Raw genomic sequence first — 23,349 nt, forward strand, 5'->3', positions numbered from 1 at the left:
AAAAATTGGGAGATACTGAGCAAAATAGGAATATTAGGTCAACGTAGTGCAGGAGAGCTGTCCGGTTCAAGGGCTTACCAAGGTAAGAGGGATGGGAACCATTAACCAGTGTGCTTCTAAAGGAACTATGCACTGAATACACATTTTTTAAAACTACAAAAATTAAATGTAGTTTAGAATCTAAGTTCTTCACTCAATCTGCACTAAGATTTTGGCAAAGTAACACAGTGGCTCTGAGGTGGTCTTGAAGCCCAAAACTTCAGGAGTCAAGAGGGCTACAGTGACAACCAAAGACCTCACAATGTGGTGGTCAGGCCAGCCTGGGGGCTGAGGGCACAGGAAATGCACCCTGTGGACACCAGGTCACCAAGAACCACACTGTACAATGGGAAACAGGAACACCCACTGCCATCCAAAGTTCAGCCAGGTCGATGACCATGTGAGAGGCACAATCTCATTAACCAAGGTCACTACTTCATGTCTCAGGTTTTTCCTTTGGCTGAAAAACTTCAAACTGAATTCAAAAGAAGTCATTTTGTCAGAAAGAATTTAGTGTTATAAATTACAACTCTTAACAAAGGGAGCCTGCTAGCTTCTTTCCTCACGGTCTTCTGCAACAACATAAATAAGGCAATATTTGGCTAAGGAATCTGACCTTCCCTTCTGTAAAAATCAAGATCCAGTGGACATGTACTATGACAACCCTTAAGTCTCCTTAAGCCACATCTGCCAAAGATGACTTGCAACAGAAGAAAGAATTTTTCAGGATGATGGATGATGGACCATTCAGTATGGCGGTTTTGCTTGTTACCTGTCCCAAATTCCCTTCTTCACAAAACAAATTCACGTGTAACTTGACCCATGGTTTCTGGGCTCTGGTCCAGTAGTCAGTTTTGATAAATAGATTAGGCATTATAACAGTATTTACACTTTCACGGTATCAAGCAATACAAAACACAACCACAACAATGGTTACTGGCCTTCAACAGCCTTACAACAAGCTTCCCTGATGGTATCCACAGCTTTACAATGCTGGTTCTTCTCTTAATGGGGATAGGGGGATGCAGGACAAGTAATAGGGATGCAAGGGAAGAAGGTCAAATGGAAAAACACTGGATTTCGAAAATCTGCTATAGTCAATAACATTAAATAGGAATAAAACCTCATAATTACAGACACGCGCAACAGTAACATCCACATGACAGGAGAGCCAAGACGCCCACAGATGTATCTGACTGGTGCCCCTGTGTGGCACTCTGTACCTGTCACACCAGCCAGTAGCAACAGATGCCAAATAAGGTGTCTCAGCCACTAAAGAGGCCAGTATGAAATGTGCTGGCCACAGGGTGGCAGGGAGAAGGGGCAGTTGAGAATAATATTTACTTCAGGGTCGTTTCCCTTCCCTTCAGTCCCCTGAACAGAGTTTGATTCAATATCTGTATTATTGAAAAAAAAAAAAAAAAAAAAAAAAAAAAGACCTTATGCATGCCCACATCTGGGTCAGTCAGGTCAACAACCTTCTACAGGAGTATCAGGGACAAGAGAATCACACCTGACCAGGCAGCTGTGAGGACACTGGTGTCCCTTGGCAGAGGAAGTCTCTGAAGGTACAGGCTAAGGTCAAGTGAAGACAAAGTGGGTCCAGGTGCTTCTCAGACCAAAAGGCCCTGGGCCTTACAGGCAGCCTGTAGAAAAGCCAGCAGTAGGTACTAGAGAGGACTGCAAGGAAGGAATGGCTGCAGGTTTCACACATCTATTCCCACAGGAGAACTGGAATTTCAATTCAGTGACCATGGCCAGCAATGGACACTCTCAAAGGGCAAGAGATCAAGGGCTTAAATAAGGACATAGGTGAGACACCGTATTTGACACAAATCACCACCCACAACAGAAAAGCGATGTGCAAACCATCTTAGCTCTAGGGTGTAGGATGTAAATGTAGATATACAAACATACTTTACTTCTTGTTACTCAGTAAGGAACTACAGATACTGCCTTGCTGCGGCCAGGCCACAGGGCACAGCTAGGGCTATACTGTGGCCTGTGAGTCTTCATCTGAACTCCGGCTGTTTTCGTTCTTTCCAAAACCTTTCCATGTGTAACCTGCAAAGGTTGGGCTGATGGGTAGGTAGCTGAAGCATCTGTATTTTTTAATAATATTCATGCCAAATGGCAAATTGTAGGATTCCATGCCATCAAGTGACTTGTTCCCTTTGCTCACACCCTTCTTCCATTTCCTGATTCCTCTTTCCTCTGGGGTACCTGTAGCACATGTGCACACACAAACAAAACAAAGGAATGTTTAGTTTAACCATTGTCAGGAATGAGACCCAAGATTTTATTTATACATACACACACAAACACACGCTGTCCTAGAGATCAAACCTGCCTGGATGACAGCAGAGAAGTTGAAGATGCTCAGTTCTCCAGGTGCCCAGACTAGAAGCCCAAGAATCACTAGCCCCTCCTTATCCCTTGCTCCATATTTAAGTGACCTCTTGATGCCTTCACATGTTCCCTGACCTGCCCCATGACCCACATTCTCAATGTTGATGGCTACAGTCTGGCCCAAGCCATGTTACAGCTTTCTTTGGCCACCATGTCAGTATTGTATTCACGTAAGTTTTATACTGCTTTGCTCTATTTTAGTGCATGGTAAGGAGTGGGGTACACCGACCTCAATCTTGGGCTTAAAGATTTTGCAATTTTCCCCCTTAAAACAATCTACCTCCAAAATGTCTCAATCAAGAGACTGCTGGGGGTTCCCTGGGTAGAACATCAGGCAGAGTCACATCACCCGTCCTTGAAGGCAACATGTTACAATGGTACATAGCAGCATCTCTAGGACACTGAGAAGGCACCAAGGTGGGGCCACATCCCAGCATGTCCACCACCTAGTTTCCTCAAGGACCACTCATTCATGAGGGCTTGTGTGCTGCAGAGATAGCTGTCTCTTTACGCCTCATCACTGGCCTCAGCCTTGCTGATCTCAGCCCTTGCCTACCATTCTTTGGTCTTAGTGGGCTGGAAGTATGCCTTAGGAATAATTCATTTAAAGGACAGGGACCAGGGAAGAGGTGCCACAGACTGCTACCAGCAACTCAAGAGTGTGTCAATGAATCCATGAATCCATAGACGCCACAGTGGAGGAGACCCAAAGTCAACCAGCTTATTAAGAAAAAACAGATTCACACATCATCTCAACTGCTTTAGAAGATAATTTTTTGTTTTTTGCTTTTTTTTTTTTTTTTTTTTTTTTAATTGTACTGGGGATTGGGACCCAGGGAGGTGCATTGCTAAATGCTGAGGCTGGCTTTGAACTTGGGATCCTCCTGTCTCAGTCTCCCTAGTTACTGGGATTATAGGCATGCACTACTGCACCCAGCTAGATGACTATTTTAATAAATGATGGCTTTGATCAGTTTTACTCTCCCTGCTTCTTATTGATTTTGGAGACAGGGTCTTACTATGTTACCCAAGATGGCCTCAAACTCCAAGGCTCAAGCAATTCCTTCTGCCTCAGTCTCCCAAGTAGCTTGGGACTACAGGGGCATGCCACCACAATCAGCTTCCGCTTCTTGTTTCTGTTTGGAAAAAAAATAACCCACACATGTAATAAGCATGTTTGATATATATACACCACATACCTGGGATGGTGTTGTCCAAAATAAAAGCCACACAGCCTCCAACAAACATAGCTGTAGTGAGAAGGACGTTCAACACTTGATCTATTCCTGTTATGCCTAGAAGCAGAAAGAATCCATCAAGGGGTCATCACTGCAGGTCTGCCCTTGACTCAGGAATGGGCAGTGGGGGGCATGACTCTGCCAGTCATGTCTACAGCATATGAAAGTATACATTTCCCAGTTACACGTCAATAAAGTTTTGCCATTCATGTTTTAAACAAATATGAATACGTCAACAGTAATCCGATGTTATCTCCATAAGGAAAGTCCTTACAGTAGCACATAGGAGACGAACCTTACAGAGAGACACTGACCCTATAACAAACTATGAAGCCACTGTGGTATTGTCTATAGATCTAAAACTTTTTAGAAAGAGGGCTGCTGTAAAGCTAAAAGAAGTTAAAAAATTATAAAATGAGTAAGATGACAAAAATATCTGTGGTATCTATAATCATGTTAGTTTTCAATATTCTGGATTACTAATTAGAGCCTAGCCGCTTTTAATAATCAGGAGCAACTGGATATGAAGACATCCTCCCATGAAATGTGATACATTAAAATGTAAAGTACAGCAGGAATATCCTTGTTATTAGGAAGTTCTCACACTTTCTACACTTAAAATATGATGATCATCAACAGAAAACAACAAGTATTGATGAACACATGGACAAAGGAATTCTGTAAATATACAATTGATGGGACTGTAAAATGGTGCAGCCACTACGGCAGTTTGGCAGTTCTTCAAAAAGTTAAACATAGAATTACCATATGACTCAGCAATTCTACTCCTGGATATATACCCGGAAGAATTCAAAACAGGTACTCAAGCAAATATGGTATATGCTCATCATTTGCAGTTTCTGTATTTGTGAATAGCACTAAAAGTCATCCATAAACTCAAAATGAATACTCTTGGTGCTTTTGCAGTCTCATGAGCACGCACAGCAGTGAAAAATCTGAGTTGTCCAACTCATATATTCCCAGTTGAAGTCAAACAAGGTGACCCTCTGCCTTTCAGCTCTCCTACTCTAAATAAAGTGTCCTTTCTATAGTTTCTATAAAACCATGTTTGTTATTTTATGCTTTTAGTTGGTGATTTATTATTTAAAATAGTCACCAAGTGTTCTGCTGAAGTGCTGTCCAGTGTTCCTCTGTACAAGAACTCTGGGTGAGTATCAGGTAAGATTCACTGGTTAACAGTACTGTTGGCCACATTCCCCTTGAAGCAATGGTTCAGTATTTGCTAATTCTATTTGAGGCAACTATATAGAACATAATATTCATGAATAATGAGAAGTGTTTGTACATGTGTACCAATGGTCACGATAGCCGCAAACAAATGTTCATCAATGGGTGAGTAAATTATGGCATATACATATTAATCATAAAAAATGAAACATTTGAACATCTACAACAGACGAATCTTGAACTATTATGCTAAGTGAAAGACACAATAGGTCATGACATATACAGAATGGGTAAGTCCATAGAGAGAAAAAGCAGATTGGTGGATGCCAGGAGCTGGGGGAAAGGGTTAATAGCTTAAGGAATAGGGAGTTTTATTGTGGACTGATGACATGTTTTAGAAACTAGACAGGGGTAGTGATTGCAAATAACACTGTATTAAATGCCATTTTAAATTAGTTAATTTTATATAGGAATTTCACCTAAAAACAAAGAATGGTCTTCAATTGTGCATTTGCTAAAACATCAGTAGCAATAGCTACTTCTCAAGATGGTTTTTTTCCCTTGTTCATCCTTCATGACATCAGGGTGTTAAAATAAAAAGTAAAAGTTAAAAAGGCTAATTTTGAATTGAAAGTAGCTATAATCCCAATAGAAAAATATGTATTTCAAAGTCTATAAAGTTGAGTTTTAAGAAATTACACCTTTTTTCTCTTTTGCTAGTCCTGGGGATTGAAACCAAGGGTTCTCTACCACAGAGCCCCAGCCCATTTTTAAATTTTTATTTTAAGACAGGGTCTCCCTAAGTTGCCCAGTCTGGCTTTGAACTTGATCCTCCTATCTGTGTCCAAGTAGCTGGGATTACAGGCATGCACCACTATACCTGGCTAAGAAACTATAACTCTTAATATGGCACTAGTCTGAGAAATCAAAAGGTTTTATAGAAAGGCATTCTCCCAAAGAAGAGGATCCTGGTAAAGAAACAGACCTCGGCTTCCCTGTCAGTTATGTGCACATGTTGGCTTATGTGAGAGGCCCCACCCAGGCTTTCAGAGAATGAGATTCTAGAAAATGCAAAGATAAAGGTGCAGCGACATGCCAAAGCTTCAAGACCCTCTTCCCCTGGAGAACAGCTGTGAATGCAGCTCACCCCTACCTGTGACTAGAGGGTTCTGTCTGAGGTAACTTGGAAGGACGAGCCCGAAGAAGATTGAGAATCCAAGCACAAACAGGTTCCGGGAAGAATTTAAGTCAATGAACTGCAGGTTAGAGAGGCCAACGGCTGTGATCATTCCTAGAGAGAAAAACACCAGACACAGGTCCACTGAGTTCACCTGCAGCATGGTGATGGGTCACTCATGGCAGTGACCTCATGTCCTTTCTCTGTCCATCAGCAACAAGCTAGGAGACCAACACAGTGGCAGTAAGAAGGGGAGACTTGGAGGTGAGATGGGACCACTTGTCTCTAGTTGAAAACACCCTCAACACATGCATCACACTATATTTTCCTTAGATGAAAGAGATGGTGAAAAGCACTGGCTCCCTCTCTATACAAACAATTCAATTAAATTGGGAACCCACCTGAATTATCTGTGCATGTTCCCGATTACTATAACCAAATAGTGCAGAGATCAAATCCTGAGCTCCCTTTAAAAATGATCAGTTTTAAATGGATCATTCAAGGGGATGATATTTGAACTAAATCAATCAGAAATTCTAATTAAAGAGAAATTCTAACTATATTTAATTAATTTTTGTAGCATAATTTTTTTATTGCTGGTTCTAGCTTTAATGTAAACTCAACTCGGAGAGTGATGTAGTCTTTGATTTTTGAAGACAATCTTTTTGTTTGTGGTGCTGGAGACTGAAACCAGGGCCAGGCAAGAACTCTACCACTAAGCCACATCCCCAGTCCTAAAGACATAATCTTTTATACTTTAAAATAGAAATTTATTATAGCTTCAGTCTTAATAAAGGGAGTTGGCAGAAACATCACGATCTTATTAAAAGTCTGCAAATACGAGGAAAGGAGAGGCTGGGAGGGAAGCCCACTATGGAGGAGGTAGAATTTTACCAAAGAGAGTGCAGAAGAGGGCTCCAAGAACAGGGTCTGGGAGGGATGCGAAGAGGGCGCTGAACTTGCCAATCATGCCCAGCCCAAGCATGAGTGCTGCACCATACTGGATCACGCGGCGGCTGCCAACCTGTGAACACAACAGAGGGCAGACAAGTGCTCACCAGTCATCCTCCAGTAGCATGGGTTTCCAGTCTGGCCTCCTAGGGCCCAGGGCAAATGTGACTGAGCCCTTAGGCAGAACCTAGAATGCTGGTTAAACCGTTAGTTAACAGGGATTGAACTCCAAACCTAATTACTGTAAGGACACCCCGAAGTAGAGCTTCCCATCGCCTATCCTCACTCCACTCCTCTCCCTTCGCCCTCTGCTGAGTCTTCTCATCTTGACTGTAGCAGGGATCGGGGATCAGCCTTTGCTTCTCTGTGCCCTGAATAGGATCACCCTTGCTCAGGTCTTGGGTCTCCAATGTCCTCCCATGGTCATTGGCTGGAATGAACCCCTGGGGTCTCAGATGCTATGCTCTGCTTCTTTTCTGGGTTTCCTTGTACCACCTTTTACCAGCAGAAGTACTGAAGTCTTAATTCTATCTTTCCTACCTCTCCCCCTAAGCAGAAAAACCATAGCCCCAACATTCCTGGAACTACCTCTCTTATTGCCTGTGAGAAGTGGTACAGGGCAGGGGCCAAGAGCACAGAATATTTGAGCCTAGCTGCTATTTTGTATGCCCACTCCACCTGGGTATGACTGGGCAAGCTAGCCTCCTTGGGTCTCAGGATCCTTACTATACATAGCTGTACCCTGTGGTTTTGCTTAAAGGGATTAGGTGACACGATGTGCCTGAAAGGGCTGCATGGTGCCTCGCCCTTCCTTCGCCTGCTGTCAGATGATCTAACACACTGATTTGGGGATGTCAGTCCCTTGTTTAAATCCTCTGGGGCTTAGAAAATAAAGTACCCTTCTCAGGAAAGCTGTACCTGCTGGTGAGCCTCCTTCCCTCTAGTCGTGTTGTGAGCTTGTTTCCTATTAAAACTGACCTCTGCTTTCTAGAAGTCTCCATCTATCCTGCTGGCATCTGGCTCAAGAATTTTGTACTAATGGCCCCTATTCTTTGCCTTCTCCCTAGGGACTACACTCTGAGGGTGTAAATTAGGTATAAGAGGTCCTAGAAACATTTGGGAGAGTGCCCCTAGGGCTTTATATATGAGTCTACAGTGAGAAGAATAAATTAAACTTAAATCAATTAAAATTAAACAAAACTTTAAATTCTTCCTTTGCACTGGCCACACTTTAAGTGCTCATTAGGTATGTGTGACTGGTAGCACAGATGTTAAAGAATTGTTCAACTGCTGCACAGAGTTCTGCATGGTGCTAGTCCCTAGCTCCTGACAGTTTCTAGGATCCAGAGCCAGCTAGGTAAGCAACAAAGCATAATCTTTTACTGAAAGTAAAGAGATGGCTCTCTGGCTGGACAGCTAACATGGGCCCATATCCCAATCCAGCCTCTTCCCATACCTCGAAGGGCAAGTAAGCAGTGGAGAAGATCCCACCAATGTCTGAACCAAGCAAAATGACTTGTGCCTGGCTGCAATTACACAAGCCCTCCCCCCTTTTTTTCATCAAAATGGCACATTTTTCAGAAAACATTTTGAGGATCAACTAGGTGGCCAGCATGCATTAGAGGTGGATACAAAGATGAGTAAGTCACATGCTTGTGATCAAATGATTTCACTGTTCCACTGTGAGGGAGTCCACTGGCAGGGAAGAAAGCCGAGTTTAGGTGGGTTTTTGGAGATGGTCTTGAGGTCTGAGTTAAGAGTTCACGGTCAAACTGAGAGATTAGCCTGTGCATGAATTCCCAAGAATACTACAGGCACGGAGACAGTGTTTACTCTGTTCTTAGAAATAAAACAAGGGGCAGATAGCATCAGTGAGGGGCACCTATGGCTTCCCATTACCTGCTACACTCCAGAAGGCTGAGCTTTACATCAGTGATGATTCCAACACCTTTCAAACTACCTTGGAGACAAAGGTGCAGAGACCAGAGAGCTGACACAGCTTGCCCATGGTCACACTGAGATGAAGTGATGGAGCTATGGCTGGAATCCAAAGTGCCTCCCCACAGTGTAGTGCTGCCCCTCTGTAGGACAGACACTGGAATGCACTCAGTGAGGAGGAAGGGTAGGTAACCCCAACTCTAAATAAGATAGGTGAGCAATCCCATGCACAGAAAATTCAATAACTGAACAAAGGACAGCAAATAATAGAGTTGCCAGGAAATGGAGGCACAGCCTGTGGAAGAGGTGCAGACCATCCTTTTCTGGTTCAATGGCTTAGACCAGTGATGTCCAGTAAACTGAGTGTGGATATATCCTTCACTGTACTGTCCAGTGGCATCTATTAAGCTACCCAAGATGCTGGAGGGTGGAAACATGATCAGTGTGACTGGGGGAATCAGTTTTTAATTCTGACTTGTTTAAACTTAACACAGGCAGATGTCACTACTGACTACCACACTGCACACCATGGATCCAGACGTGTAATCCTGGGACTACAGAGCAGAGTTCTACTCAGAAATGGCTTGTCCAAGTCCTCCAGCTGGACAAAGGACAAATCACAGAGCAGAACCCGAGCCTCCTTTCTCCCAAGCGGGGATCTTCCCATGGGCTACAGGGTGTGGCACACAGTCCCACCTTCTCAACTCAAAGGCTGATGGGAGATGGTCTCCACTGTGCCCTTTTTCCTGAACTTGAGTCTTATGATTCAGGGTAATACAAATCTGATCCCAGAGCTGACACTGACTTTGACTGGATGTAGCCTTTGCCTGGGAAAGTGGCCCGGATGGCTGGGTGCAAAGGATTCAGGGCAACATCCTGAATCCCTACTGGCAGGGTTCCTTTTCAGAATAAGCTGGCACCATTCAAATTTTAATGAAGGTAATTATTCCCCAAACCACCTTGATCCTGTGTAGAACAATACTTTGCTTAGTGACCTTGGCTGTTATGTGATGTGTTTTTAAAGGGTACAGAAAGGGAGGTAGCTAGTTAAGCTGTTTTTTTTCCAAGAGTCCCCCTCCATCTGTAACAGTTTTACCCCTATCTTTTTAGGAACCAGTTATATGGTCACAGCAGCAAACACTCAGGAGAAACATGGCTTTTGCCTAATTTTTTGGCCATTAGACTCTTCCCTCAGTTCCCTGGGCTCGACACCTGCTTCTCACCAAGGGCAGCAAGAGGACCCCAGGGATGGCCCTAGAGAAGTGCCCATTGGGCAGCCACCTCTCCCATGCCACACACTGGAAGCAACAGGCAGCAGGTGGGGTCATCAGCACACCTGAACTCTGGCCCAGCCCTGTCAACTTATGAGAAAACTAACAAACAAGTCAAGCATGCACCCTGCATGTGTGCACAGCTCTCTCACACCTGGATTTACAATCAAGATTAGTCAAACAGTATATGGTTTCTTTTTATCTGGTTATAGAATCTTGCATGGAGCTAGGGTGAAGATTTCTTTGGAAATCCACTCTTGCCTAATTTTACAGAGGTCAAACAGGTCTAGAAGGCTTCTGGGCTCACCCCCAAGTTCTCAGGTGAGGAGACCTGTGATTCACTCAGACCATTAGGAACGGGGAACCAGTTTTAATAGTCTCTAGTTGCACAACACTGAATGGCCAGTGGGTTGAGTTATATTCCTCAACATCCTGGCAAATAGCACTCTAGCCTAAAGCAAATGGAATATAAAGTTTATTTGCTAGCAATAAAGTCAAAAGGCCTGGGAGCTGGTTCCTCCTTTCGGAAGCTGAGTTTTGGGGTGGGGCAGCCCCAGGTTTTTGTATCTGTGTCTAGGGTGGAGTGGGGTAGGGTGGGGAAGAGAACAAGTGGGTAGGACTGGGATGCAAGCCCTGCTTCAACTTCATGACTCACTGTGACACCAAATCAGATTTCATTTGAAAGAGGAGACTTCTGTCACTGGGGTTTGAAAACAGCATTACTTCTTCAACATAAAACACACTTATTTTTCTGTGGTGAGTGGCATTGCCTCTCATTTAGAACTACTGACACCCCTAATTGGTCTCCTGTTTCCACCCTGCCATGGTCTACCCTCTTCCCTGCAGTCAAACTCAGATCAAGTTGCGCCCTGAAGTGCCCCCTTCTACTCCAGTATCTGTGGATACCAACAGGCCCTGTGTGACCTGGCTCTTGGCTACCTGTCAGACCTCACCTGTTCTTAATTACTGTACTCTCTCCCTCACTGGCCTTGGTGCTGACCTTCCACTTACAGAAGAGTGCTTTGCACTGGCTATACCCTTCCCTGGAATGTTCTTCCCTGGGTTATCTGCAGGCTCGCTCTCTCTATCCTTCAGGTCAGAATTCAAAGTCATTTTCTCGGTGAGGCTGGCCTGATCACCCTATTTAACACTTACTAACCCTCTCTTGGTCCCCTACCCCATGTTCCCCCCTGTTCTCCTCCCTGGCTCACATACTATTGTTTACTAACTTGCTATGCTGACCGTTGAGTGTCCTCTCTCGCTAGAATGCAAACTCCCACATTCACTCATGTACCCCAAGTACCTAGAACAGCAGTCTGGCACAGGTTGGTGCTCAATTCATATTTGTAGACTGCATGAAAATGAATGACAGCACCCGTGTGCCTCCTACCAAAGCTGGCCTGCCTTCAAACAGGCATTCCAGAAACTCATCAAAAGGAAAAAAGGAGATGTGGGAGGAAGATGATCTCAGAATCCGAAGCCCTTCTTGTTGGAACTCGCAGAGGTCAAACCAATCTGTAAAATGGATAAATGCTTACCGGCCCAACCATTTAATTAGAAAAATATGTGTACCTTTGTAATTCCCAAAACTCCAATGTTGGGACTGGATGAAGTAGAGCCATTCCCAGTACCAAATATGCCATCAAGAACACAGGAGAGACCCTCCACGAAAATCCCCCTAAAATGTAAAGGAATGAGGGAAAGAGAAATATTCAATGGGCAAACACTAAATAGACCCTAAATGTTTGCAACCCATATGTGTGGCCCATAGGCCTGCAGCTTCCGCACCTCCTGAGAGGGAGGGGTTAAAATGCAGAATCCCAAGCACTACCCAGACTTGCTGAAGCAGAATCTGTATTCCAACAGGATCCCTGTGCTCATTGATTTTGAGAGGGTCCTTTCTAAATCCCGTATTAGACACAGGTATTTTGAAATCAAATGAAAACAAAGGACCTTAGCTGGACAAAAGAGTCATTTGCTGTCCAATGAAGTAAAAAAGTACTAATCTGATTCTTTACTATTAAAATCCAGGGTTTTTTTGTTTTTGTTTTTGTTTTTGTTTTGATACTGGGGACTGAACTCAGGGGCACTCAACCACTGAGCCACATCCCTAGCCCTCCTTTGTATTTTATTTCTTCAGAGAGAAAATAGCTTGAAATTTTGTAAACACTGAAACTTTTAGAAGAATGGATCCACAAGTAGGTTTCATCAAATGCAACAACTCCATTAAAGAAAGATGGAAAAACCAGGACTAAAAACCCCTGGACAGACCACACGATCCCTTTGGAGAGGTAGCAGCTAGCTGGGGACCTGGGGGTGATCCGGACTATTTCCTTTTCCATGCAGCCTCCTTAGGGTCAATTCCCTACCAACTTCCAGAACTGTTTTGAGGGTATAACCCCACATTTCATGAACCTCTAAATTCTGCAAATATCACCTATACCTACTCTTCCTCCCTATTTCTATGAACAGTAACTGTGAATTGATCAAACAGCACATACTCTTAAGAGCAGTTGGAATGCATCCAACTGACAAAACTGGAAGAGTTACTGTCTGCTGCTAAAACTTCCAATACAGATGGAAGAAAAAGTGTTTTATGCCTCTGACTGTGACAATCAATCAGACAAATGGGTGGGTGCAGTATTGGGACAGAATTTCTGCAATTCAGAAATAACCTTATAAACTGTGAAGAGGCTGTTTTATTCCAAAGAGTCTAAAATTTGAGTTTACATGGAAAAACAAAAAGAACAGTTGGGGAAAAAAAAGACAACAAAAAAATCAAAGTGGACATATATCAAAATGACACAAAACCAAGCAAAGAGCGAGGGCAATGCTGTGCCTTTGTTCTGGTGTGTTACAGATTTACAGTGGTCTCCCAGAGAGTGTCTGACTGTCACTGGGAGGAAGGAAGGGCAGGAATTCTGTGTTAAGGATGAGGAAAATGAGAAAATGAGGGCAATGACAAATCCAAAGACAAAAGGTCAGTAAATGGACTGTCCTGTTGCCTGGCTGCCTTCACACTAAAACTCTTCCTTCTCTTCCTCGGTTATATAAACCAACAGGCTCAATGAAAAATGGGTTTTCTCAAGGACGCACCTGTTTATTGCATGGATGGGAGGCGGTGGGGCACAGGACAGCCTGGCGCAGGCATAGTAGTCACCAATGGACTCGATGATGCTGGCGACGACGGCGCTGAGCATGCCGATGACACCAGCGGCAGACACAGTGGGCAGCCCCCACTGAACTGAGGAAGGAAGACAACCGTGAAAGACACGTGCACTTTCCCAGAGAACAGGCAAAAGTGACCAAGACCTCAGGGGACCCTGCAGGATCTACTTGCGTTTTAAAGTACATGGAAAGTGTATTTTTAAATCTTGATGATGAATATGCCAGAGGCCTGGGAAAGTTACTGAGGGCCCCAGTGATGACTGATTTCCTCTGTGGCCTTATTTTAAAAATCAAAATCACTTGGCTGGAGGAGGCAGATTCTTCTCTTTCTGCTTCAAAGTCACACTCAGTGTCTATTAAATTACAATTTAACACACCCTACTGTGCTGGGGTAGAAATTTGTATGAGTGGGATTCATAGCACTGCTGTACAGAGCACAGTACAAAGTACTGGCAATCTTTTCCCAGGGGGTGGCATCAAAAAAAAAAAAAAAAAAAGTGAAAATCACCAGTTAAATCCATTTCTAACAGTAAAGCGTGCCTAGGTATAGACAATCCTTCTCTACTGTTACTGGCCTTTTTTTTTTTTTTTTTTTTTAAAGTAAACCATAAACCATGTTATAGAAAATTAATTTTATTTTAGAAAGCAAAACTCTATTGTAGTTTCATTTGGAATATCTGGATTTATTTAATTCTTCATTAAACCCCCCCCCCACTTACATGAAATGTTCATTAAATCTTTTTTTCTTTATAAATATATCTATCTTTGACTATTAGTATCAACAGATTGCTTTCATAATGCTGCTGGCCTTTCTTCCCTGGTTTTTAGGTATAAGACACCCAATAAGGATAAGGCATAGTGGGAAAAGAAAGAGGGATAAAACTCAGTCTTTCATACAGGAATCAATCCAGGAGCCTGGCAAACAGATGCTGGGGGTGGGGGTGTGGTGAGAGGAAGTTCCAGAACAGTGTGATGGTTCAAATGAAGGCAAGCTGGATATAAGTAAATGAGGAAATGCCCTTATCCAGGGAAGGAAATGAGGACAAGGAGGTGGGAATGAAGGTGACCCTTGAAGAATGGGGAAGGTGTGGGGCACGGGAATGGGCTGATGCTCAGGAAATGGGGACCTGTGAGGCACAGAAGGGCTCCATAAGTCACCTAGAGGGGCCTAGTCTATGTCACCGGTAACATGGAGCCAACTCAGGCTTGGGAAGAGAAAAGATGGCAAAGTAAGCTGTGAAGGTAGAACTGCTCCCACCTGGGGCTGTCCTGTCCTGTGGGAGGAGAGGAGGCAGAGGCAGCCAGGATCAGAGGCACAAGATGGAGTTCTTAGGCACAGGCTCCTCCCAACAGCAACATGCCTAGATATCACCTCTCAGGGTTGGTTCCGGGGCCTTCTTTATCAAGCTGCATTAACTGCTGTAGTACTGTGGTTTCATTTTAGTGTCTTGATTTTAAGATGCTATTCTTATTCTCTCTTTGCAGACTGAGCATCCCTAATCTGAAAATCCAAAATGCTCCAAATCTGATTATATTTTGAGAATCAACATGACACAAAGTACACTAAAAATATTATATAAAATTACCTTTAAACTCTGTGTATAAGGTTACGGAACATAAAAGAAACTTCATGTTTAGACTTGGGTTTCAGGCCCAAGATACATTGGAATATGCAAATATTCCAAAATCTAAAAAATATCTGAAACCCAAATACTTCTGCTCTTAAGCATTTTGGAAGAGGGGATATTCAACCTGTACTATTTTTCAGAAAGTGCTTTTATTTTCTCAGTTTCTTTACTTTTTTTTGATCTTTAACACTTTGTCTTTAACTATGATCTCTAAAACAAATTTTTTTTAAACCAAAAAAATTCCCAGGGATTGAACCCTAGTGTGCTTTATTACTGAGTCACATCCCCACACCTTTTTATTTTTTATTTTGAGACAGAATCTTGCTAAGTTGCTGAGGCTGGACTCAAACTTGCAATCATCCAGCCTCAGCCTCCCAAGTCACTGTGATTACAGCTATGTACCACCAGCTTAGCCAGTCTTCTGTCTTAAAACTGTTATTCATCTCTCCTTTTAACTAGAACTTTAAATTTGTTCTGTTACTTTACTGCAGTTTTGTTTTGTTTTGTTTTGTTTTAAACCTAGGTATTGCGGACTTCTCCCTATATGTTAACAGTCAATCCCAAGTAATTCTTAGCATACCAAAGGTTGAGAACCACTGTTCTTGATTATTTAAAAACCTGCCTTTGAATTGAACCAAATCATTGGGGAGCACACAGGATGAAGTCTCCGGAGTTGGTTTTTCATCCAGGAGAGGTGGGGCAATTCATCATCTCTCACAGCCAGGGACTGCTCTGAAGAGGAGCACTATGGGCTGCCTCACTGCTATCTTCCACTAAGAGGGAGCACCTCACACTTGGGACCTGTGAGGCTCCTGAGGATTTCTGGTTTCCCCACAGGAACAGCAGCTCATGCAGTGTTCCTACTGGTGTTCACCTTGGAGGCACCTGCATGTGCCAAGGAGGATTCCTCCCATCTGTGCTCCTACGCCACCTCATGATTGCCTTACCAAGTGACTTTTTAAAAAAATATTCTTTTAGTTGTAGATGGACATAATACCTTTATTTTATTATTTGTTTTATGTGGTGCTGAGGATTAAATCCAGCACCTCACGTGTGCTAGGCAAGCACTGAGCTACAACCCCAGCCCCACCAAGTGACTTTTAATCTCATCTTATCTCAGATTATAGGTACATTTATGAACCATGCACATTCTTTTTTGGACAAGATAGATATATATAAATACACTTAAACCCCATGTGATCTGATAAGAGACTAAACTTTTTCAAGTTTTTTGTGAAAGCATTCAGCGCAAAGGAGACAACTGCCAACACTGTCATCATTCAACATGCTTAGAGGAGTCACCTTTGAACCAACCTTAATATTCTTGGCTTTTCTTCCTTGTCATTACAAAATATGAAAATAAGACAGCTTGACAAGGAAATGGATTGGCTCAACCTGACCAAGCTCAGGTTTCAAGGCTAAAATAACCCTCCAAATGCTGGGTACAGAATCTTCACAACAGAATGATCGAATGTGTAACAACCACTGGCTAATGAGCCAATTTAGGGGCTAGGGTCTAGAAAATGCTACAGGTGACTCCAGGTGATACCTCAGCTAGAGATCATATTCTCTGTCCCACAGTCCCCCAACACTCCAGTTATAACTTAAGATTCATCTTATGGCAAACTGTGACTATCAGTTTACCTCTGCAGCTGTGACTAAATTACAAAGATTATGTCCACCCATTAAGAGATTATAAAAATTCCATTATGCTTGAGCAGTTTGCTCCCTAATCTCCAGGTCTCTCTCTCCAGTCTTTTCATTTTGGCAGTGTTGGTACTAAGCAGCTCCATACTTGCCTTTCTGAGAACTGCCCTCAAATCCTGGCTGCTAGAACCCAAACTTGGCAAGGACCCTTGTCCAGGATTTTATCCTAGTGGAGCCCAAGAACCAACTAACTAATCTGAGAAGGGAGCTGCTGATTTGTTGATGACTGTCCTCTGGAGACAAGGCCTTCCTTTTCTTCAGTCTAATCCTCTACTGGCCAGAATAGCCAGACTCTTAGGAGACACTCTGGGATAAGAGGCTTTTCATGTTGTAGAGCCTTCTGCCTGTTTCCCACCCCTTGAAGGAGGGCACTCCTGGGCACCTGACCCCTCTGGCCTCCTAGATACTTACATGGGTATGGCACCTTGAACCACGGGGCTACCAGGAGCACACCCTGTCTGGCATCTGTGCGTGCATAAAAGCCATATTTGGTGCTGTCAGGTGGGAAGACATCTGTCACCGTGAAGATGAAGCAGAGCAGCCAGGACACAAGGATGGCCAGGATTATCTGAAGTGGTCAAGGGGAGAAGCTTGGTCAGGATAACAGAGCTAGTGGCTGCTGACCACACACACCCCTTCCTGCAGTGTGACCGTTACACCCTGGGACCCACCATCATCAGTATTCTGCAGACCCACTCCCTGAAGGGAGCTGCACTGAGAGCACCTTTATGCAGGTAAATTCACTTTACCCTTCCAAAGTTTTGTTGGTATGTAACGAACATTGTGCTTGTGGAGGCCACATGTGGTCAAATCTCAGTCCCAAAGACAGTGTCCTCCTCTTGACACCACTAAAAAGATGAAACTGGAAACTTGAACAGTTTCTAAACTTCAAGGCCAAGATGAATGTGCTGGTCATAAGTACCCTAGTGTCACCACCCAGAAATGATCACCCCCAGGAGGACCTGCTTATAACACAGTCTTCCCTTCACCTAAATATCTTATACATGAATCAAAGGCAACACTGTCAGGGTTAAAAAAAAAAAAAAAAAGTCAATTACTCACAGGGAACATTTTGAAAAGTTGTAATTTGTATGCAGTCCACCCTTTCTTGGATTTGTAAATTGGGAGAGGAAATTTAACGTTTCTGGCATATTGAGAAAACAGTAATACAAGGAAAATTGTCCTAAGGAAAGAAAGAAAATAAATGAGGTTAAGGTTGCTATGTCCATAACACTCAAAGTTTAAAAATTGACTATGTGTGTTCAAGTCATTTACCTACAGAACTGTTAGCCATCTTTGCTACCATTTGGAAATCACACCTATCACCTGGGGGAAGATGTTACAGCTCATTTACCTAGCATTTTTTGATATTGAAATGAAAATGCAATGTTAAAGCGTTGGTTAAATTTTCCCAAATAGAGTAAGAAAACACAAAAAATAAATGCATTAAGGGGGAAAACTTACAGTTTTCCAAATACTAATAACGAACAGTATATTTACAACTATGAATTAACTAAAAAGCAAACTGAGAAAATACCATGAGCATATGCACATACACACCACCAAATGACAAGGATGTGATCCAAAATGCTCACAGCTTCAGATAATATGATGTGACTGCTTTTTCCTACTTTTATGCATTTTCTGATTTATACATAACAAACATATTACTTCAAAAGCAAAAAGTGAAACTTCAATATTTAAGAAACTGCATAGGGTAGAATCAGTGATAATATTCTGAGAGGTTTGTGTGTGCCAGACATTACATTAAGGCTTTCCTGTGCGCATCTCAGCCTTATTGGGTTGTTTCCAGGATCCTCCTCTTTTTCTAGAGACACAATGCCAGTAGTCCAAGATTACACGGCTAGGTTTGCAGAGCGGTAGGGTCAGGATGGCTGCGGAACTCATTCCTGAGTCTCACATTCCTGACCCAGCTTCACTGAATGCTACACAGAAGGCAGGGAGCGGCAGTAACCTCCCTACAGCAGGATGCTGACACTTCCTCATCAGTCTAATGTCCCCATGGGGCTGGCAAGTGTGGGACCACATCTCATGCTCCTGGAGGGATATCATCACCAAAATAATACAGGCAAGCAATGATGTGCCTAATCACCTAAGAAGGGGCCTAATCCTCCACTTGGACTTACTCTTTCACTTACAACCTGAGGTAGAGTTGGCAGGAATCATGGGTACTCAAAGCTAAGCTTAATTATTCCTGGGCACAGCTCCAATTGGCTAGATGGAATTATTAGCTCCACTGACAGCTAGGCAAACGCAGCTCCCTTGTCACATTTCTATTGAGATGCAGACCAAAGCTTGGCTAGAGAACAGGTGTGTGTGTTCCACAGGCCTACTCGCCTGTCTAGACAGTTTGGTGAACTGGTGACCTGTCAGAACTGCCCAACAGCACCAGCTCAAGGTGGAAAACATCATTGTGCCCAAGTTACTTCAATTCCTCTGGGATAGTGAAGTTTTAAAACCAACATGACAATGAGGGATTAATAACTGGCATTATTTTATTTTAAGTTTAGACTTATGTAAAATTTTCATGTTTGAAAAAAAAAAAAAAAGCTACTTATTTGTTTCAAAGTAAATAATAGTATGAAATTCAAAAGCACACCAAGTTGGCTGCTGTTATTATTTCATGTAACACCCACCTGCACTAAGATGCTCACTTTTCAAAACACATTTAAGAGTAAATGGGGGACACATAAAGAATCCAGGAAAGACACCCAGATCTCAGGCTCCCACATGTTAACTCAAATTAATTAAAAAAAAAAAAAAAAAGATTTTTTTAGTTGTAGATGAACACAATATATTTAATTTATTTATTTAATTTATTTAAAAAAAATTTTTTATGAGGTGCTGAAGATGGAACCCAGGGCCTCACACATGCTAGGCAAGGGCTCTACTGCTGAGTTACAACTGTCGCCCCTCAACTCAAATTAAGAGAGCAGATTAGGCAGATGGACACTTGTTTTCTTCCTACTTCAAAACCCATCTATTTCTAGATTATTTTTGTCCTCAAATGCATGGGATGGGAGCAGGTATCTGTTTGACAAGGAAACAAGAACAGAGGCTCAGAGTAGGGGCATGCTGTGCTCACAAAGAGAAAGGACAAAGGTCTCAGCTCAAGTCCCCAGGCTCTGGTATGCCTCCTACTACTTTACATATCACTTTACATTTCACTCCTTTGTTGATCTTTCTTTAATATTAGGCAAGTGATGCATAATGAACCATAGAAAAAAAATTTAAAGGTAGATAAGCAAAAGCAAAGAGACAAAATTTTGAAGAGCATCATAATCCATTGAACGATAAAAACATGTAACATTCTGATCTATCCCAAGAGGCTTTTATTCTCTGAATATTCATGGGAGGCTGAACAATGGGATCAGAAAAGATAGGTGACCATTGCTTGCCACCATCTTTGTCCTTGTGGCACAAGGAGGTCATTATCTAACCCAACCTGGGAGCATACTTTACTGGCTGCTTCTTAACTAGCTTTTAGCATTTACTAATGTCAAGAACACCTTTACACCTCAACATGGTGTAAAGTATCACTGCCTGAGTGGCTGCTTAGCTTAGCATTCCATTTAATGGACATCTTGTTTAGTAATTTCTATAAATATGACAATGGAAGCAATGTGAACAATAATGTAAGCCCACCCAAAGAGACCAAGAATATCCGTTTGCTACTCACTGCAACATGGGGTCTTATCATACTTTTAAATCCCTACCAATTTCCACCAATTAAAAAACATTATTTTATTGCTCATTCTTTATGCCTAAGAATACATATTTCAGCATTGTTTTACAACAGCAAATGGCTTAAGCAGCATGCATGAATATCAACTGGAGAATGGCTACATAAATTACAGACCATTCATACTTAACACTGTGCAGTTTTAGAATGAATCAGACCCATCCAAACACACTATCTTGGAAAGGTGAGCCCCCACAAAGAACAAACTACAAAATAATCTAATCTCAAAATCATATATGTGTATGTTTAAATTTATCTGCATGAAAACAAAAAGTATGGAAGCATAAACATTGAATTATGAGCTTTCATGAGAAGTTTTTTCTCAGAGATGGTGAGTGGGAAGACTTGTTAGATTTCTCTGTTTAACAACTTAATTACTTAATTTCAAATTATTAGAACCAAGTGAGTTGGAGGGGGACAGGGAACAGTTGGGTATAGGTAAAAAGAGACTGCTCCTGAGTGCTTGGTGATAAAACACGGGCCATTGAACTATTCTTTCTTCTTTTGAATAGTTTGAAATTTTTCATAAAAAAGGCAAATTAAAAAAATCAATGTTCGGGACTGGGGTTGTGGCTCAGTGGTAGAGCACTTGCCTGGCACGTGTGAGGTACTGGGTTCAATCCTCGGCACCACATAAAAGTGAATAAATAGTCTACAATAAAAATGAATTAAAAAAAAAAAAAAAGACTTTCATGTTAAAAAAAAAAAAAATCAATGTTCTTAGGAAGAACACTGTTCCTATTAAAACTGTATGCACTGTGCTGGAAATGGCAGTCACAGATGTGCTACCCTTACCACCCCTGACCCCCTACGTCCTGAGGAACCCACATTTGTACAAACTGGCCCACTCTCACTCCTAACAAAGCTGGTGAGGATGATACACATTTTGGTAACTAGGGAAGATAAACATTCTTACACATTAATTAGTTAATTTTATTTCCTTTTTTGCTTTAACAGCTGCTTATGTCGTATCCTTTACCCATTACTCCACTGGGATTCTCTTGTATACTTTATGAGTTAGGGACATTAGTCTTTCTTGAGAATTTGTTTTCCCAGATTCATTTTTAATTTAATTTCAGTGGTTTTTTATATACATTTTAAATGCAGCTGTAGTAAAACCTATCAAATTTTATCTTTTCAGTATCTCTTAAAAAATCTCACTTTAGGATTAAATATTTATGTAGATTTTTATGGCATTTTTATAGTTTCCTATATTTAAGTATTTAATTCAACTGAAATATAATTGTTACAACTAGGAATTTTTTTTCCAAATAATTATCTAATTTTTCCTACACTAATTTTCCCACTGATTTCTAGTATGAATGTCATCTTACACTAAATATTTTTAGTGTGTCACAGTGGTTCTTTATTAATAAAAACTTACTGATAAAATCCACTATGGACCCATGATAAATTTTAATACATTTTCTGATATTTAATCATTCTTGAATTCCTGAAAGGATACATAATGCACTATTCTTTCAATTAAATATGGGCAGTGCTGGATCCTCAGGCTCTTTTCTGGGAAGAGTCTTACACATTTGCATCTTAAAAGATTGCAAAGGAGCCTTTCAGTAGACAAAGATGCTGAACTTGAGCTTTCTACCTGAACATACTTGAACACAAAACTCTTTGCCTGGAACATCCTCAAAGAACACCATCAACTCTGGGTTGTTTTTGTTTTTTTTTTTTTTTTTTTTTTCCTTAGCCCTAGAAAGGAAAAATGAAGGCCCATGGTTCTTCTCTATTAGCTCACTTAGGAGTCGCCATTAAAATAAAACTGGGAAGTTTTCCTTCTTTCTCAAAACTCTAGAACAGCATAAACAGGAATTCTTTCTTCCCTGAAGATTTAATACACTTGCTGTCCGACTATTTGGGTCAGAGCTTCCTTCCTTTTGGAAGCTCTATGGTCATGAGTTTACTCCACTCCTAGGTCTTCCCACACTCACTCGCATCATGCTTACCAAGCACCTGCTTTATAACAGAAGGTGGACCAGGTGCTGGGCGTGCCATGGAACTGGCCCAGAGCTGACGCCCTGATTTCACAGAGGTGACATCCAAGGACAAATGGGTCTTAGAAACCAAAAATCAGAAGAGCAGAAACAAAAATTTCCACAGAAGGATTAACAGGTAGAGTTAAGGAAAACAGAGGGGGAAAATGACAAGATAGAGAAGAGGGAAGTAAAAGAATCCAGGTGGTCCAACATCCTAGGAGTTTCAGAAAGAGATGAGCAGGAGTGGAAGGGAGAAAGACATCTGAGAAGTAATTCATATTTCCCACCTTTGCCTGTCTGAGCTCTCAGAGAAAGGGCCCCAAGCGTCAGGCCAAGAGATCACCAAACAGACTCACCAAGAGGCAGCGGGTGAGGTTTCAGATGTTGGGACAAGACCTAAAAGCTTCCAGAAGTCTAGCTGTGTCCAACTGGAGTTTCAAAAGGAGGGGACAGAGGAAGAGGCCTGGAAGACACTAATGGATAAGCACGTTATAGGACTGGGAATGGTCAGGAAGGGAGCAAGAGATAAGCTGGATAGTATAAGGAGTCAGTGGCTGAGAGTGGGGTGGGGCGTGTGGCAGTGAAGGCAGAGGAAAACAGACCCAGGGTTTGCTCTGGAGTCAGAAATGTATGATGGGGTGTATGTGGGGGATGGAGGAAGGGAAGGGTCAAGGATGTTGCATTAGCAACAGGGAGCATGGTTGTACCATTTACTAAAAGAAAGAAAATGGGCTGAGTCGGGGGACTGAAGGTGTGGAGTTGTTTTGCTTTAAAGTTTGAGCTGTCTTCTATCAAGTGGAGAGAGCAAGTTGAGCACTGGTTCTGGAAGTCTGGAGTTCTCAGGTCTGAGCTAAAGTTTATGTGAAATCTCCAGCATG

The 23,349-nt window shown here is 42.2% G+C and overlaps 1 protein-coding gene across 7 annotated transcripts in view; it reads right to left on the bottom strand.

Moving 5' to 3' along the window:
* Positions 1 to 1,573: 1,573 nt before the first annotated feature.
* Positions 1,574 to 23,349, bottom strand: part of Slc23a2 (solute carrier family 23 member 2) — a 107,379-nt gene continuing 85,603 nt past the window's right edge. For all 7 annotated transcript variants that reach the window (XM_047541274.1, XM_047541276.1, XM_047541278.1 and 4 more), the window contains 8 exons: positions 17,777 to 17,897; positions 17,126 to 17,282; positions 13,308 to 13,455; positions 11,784 to 11,889; positions 6,946 to 7,075; positions 6,028 to 6,165; positions 3,648 to 3,743; positions 1,574 to 2,262 (listed from right to left, as the gene is read on the bottom strand). In XM_047541274.1, the coding sequence (XP_047397230.1) occupies positions 2,030 to 2,262; positions 3,648 to 3,743; positions 6,028 to 6,165; positions 6,946 to 7,075; positions 11,784 to 11,889; positions 13,308 to 13,455; positions 17,126 to 17,282; positions 17,777 to 17,897 (1,129 nt within the window). In that variant the 3' untranslated portion in view covers positions 1,574 to 2,029. The remainder of the gene's footprint in view (positions 2,263 to 3,647; positions 3,744 to 6,027; positions 6,166 to 6,945; positions 7,076 to 11,783; positions 11,890 to 13,307; positions 13,456 to 17,125; positions 17,283 to 17,776; positions 17,898 to 23,349) is intronic.

This window comes from Sciurus carolinensis, chromosome 2 (genome assembly GCF_902686445.1).
Source record: "Sciurus carolinensis chromosome 2, mSciCar1.2, whole genome shotgun sequence".
NCBI lineage: Eukaryota > Metazoa > Chordata > Mammalia > Rodentia > Sciuridae > Sciurus > Sciurus carolinensis.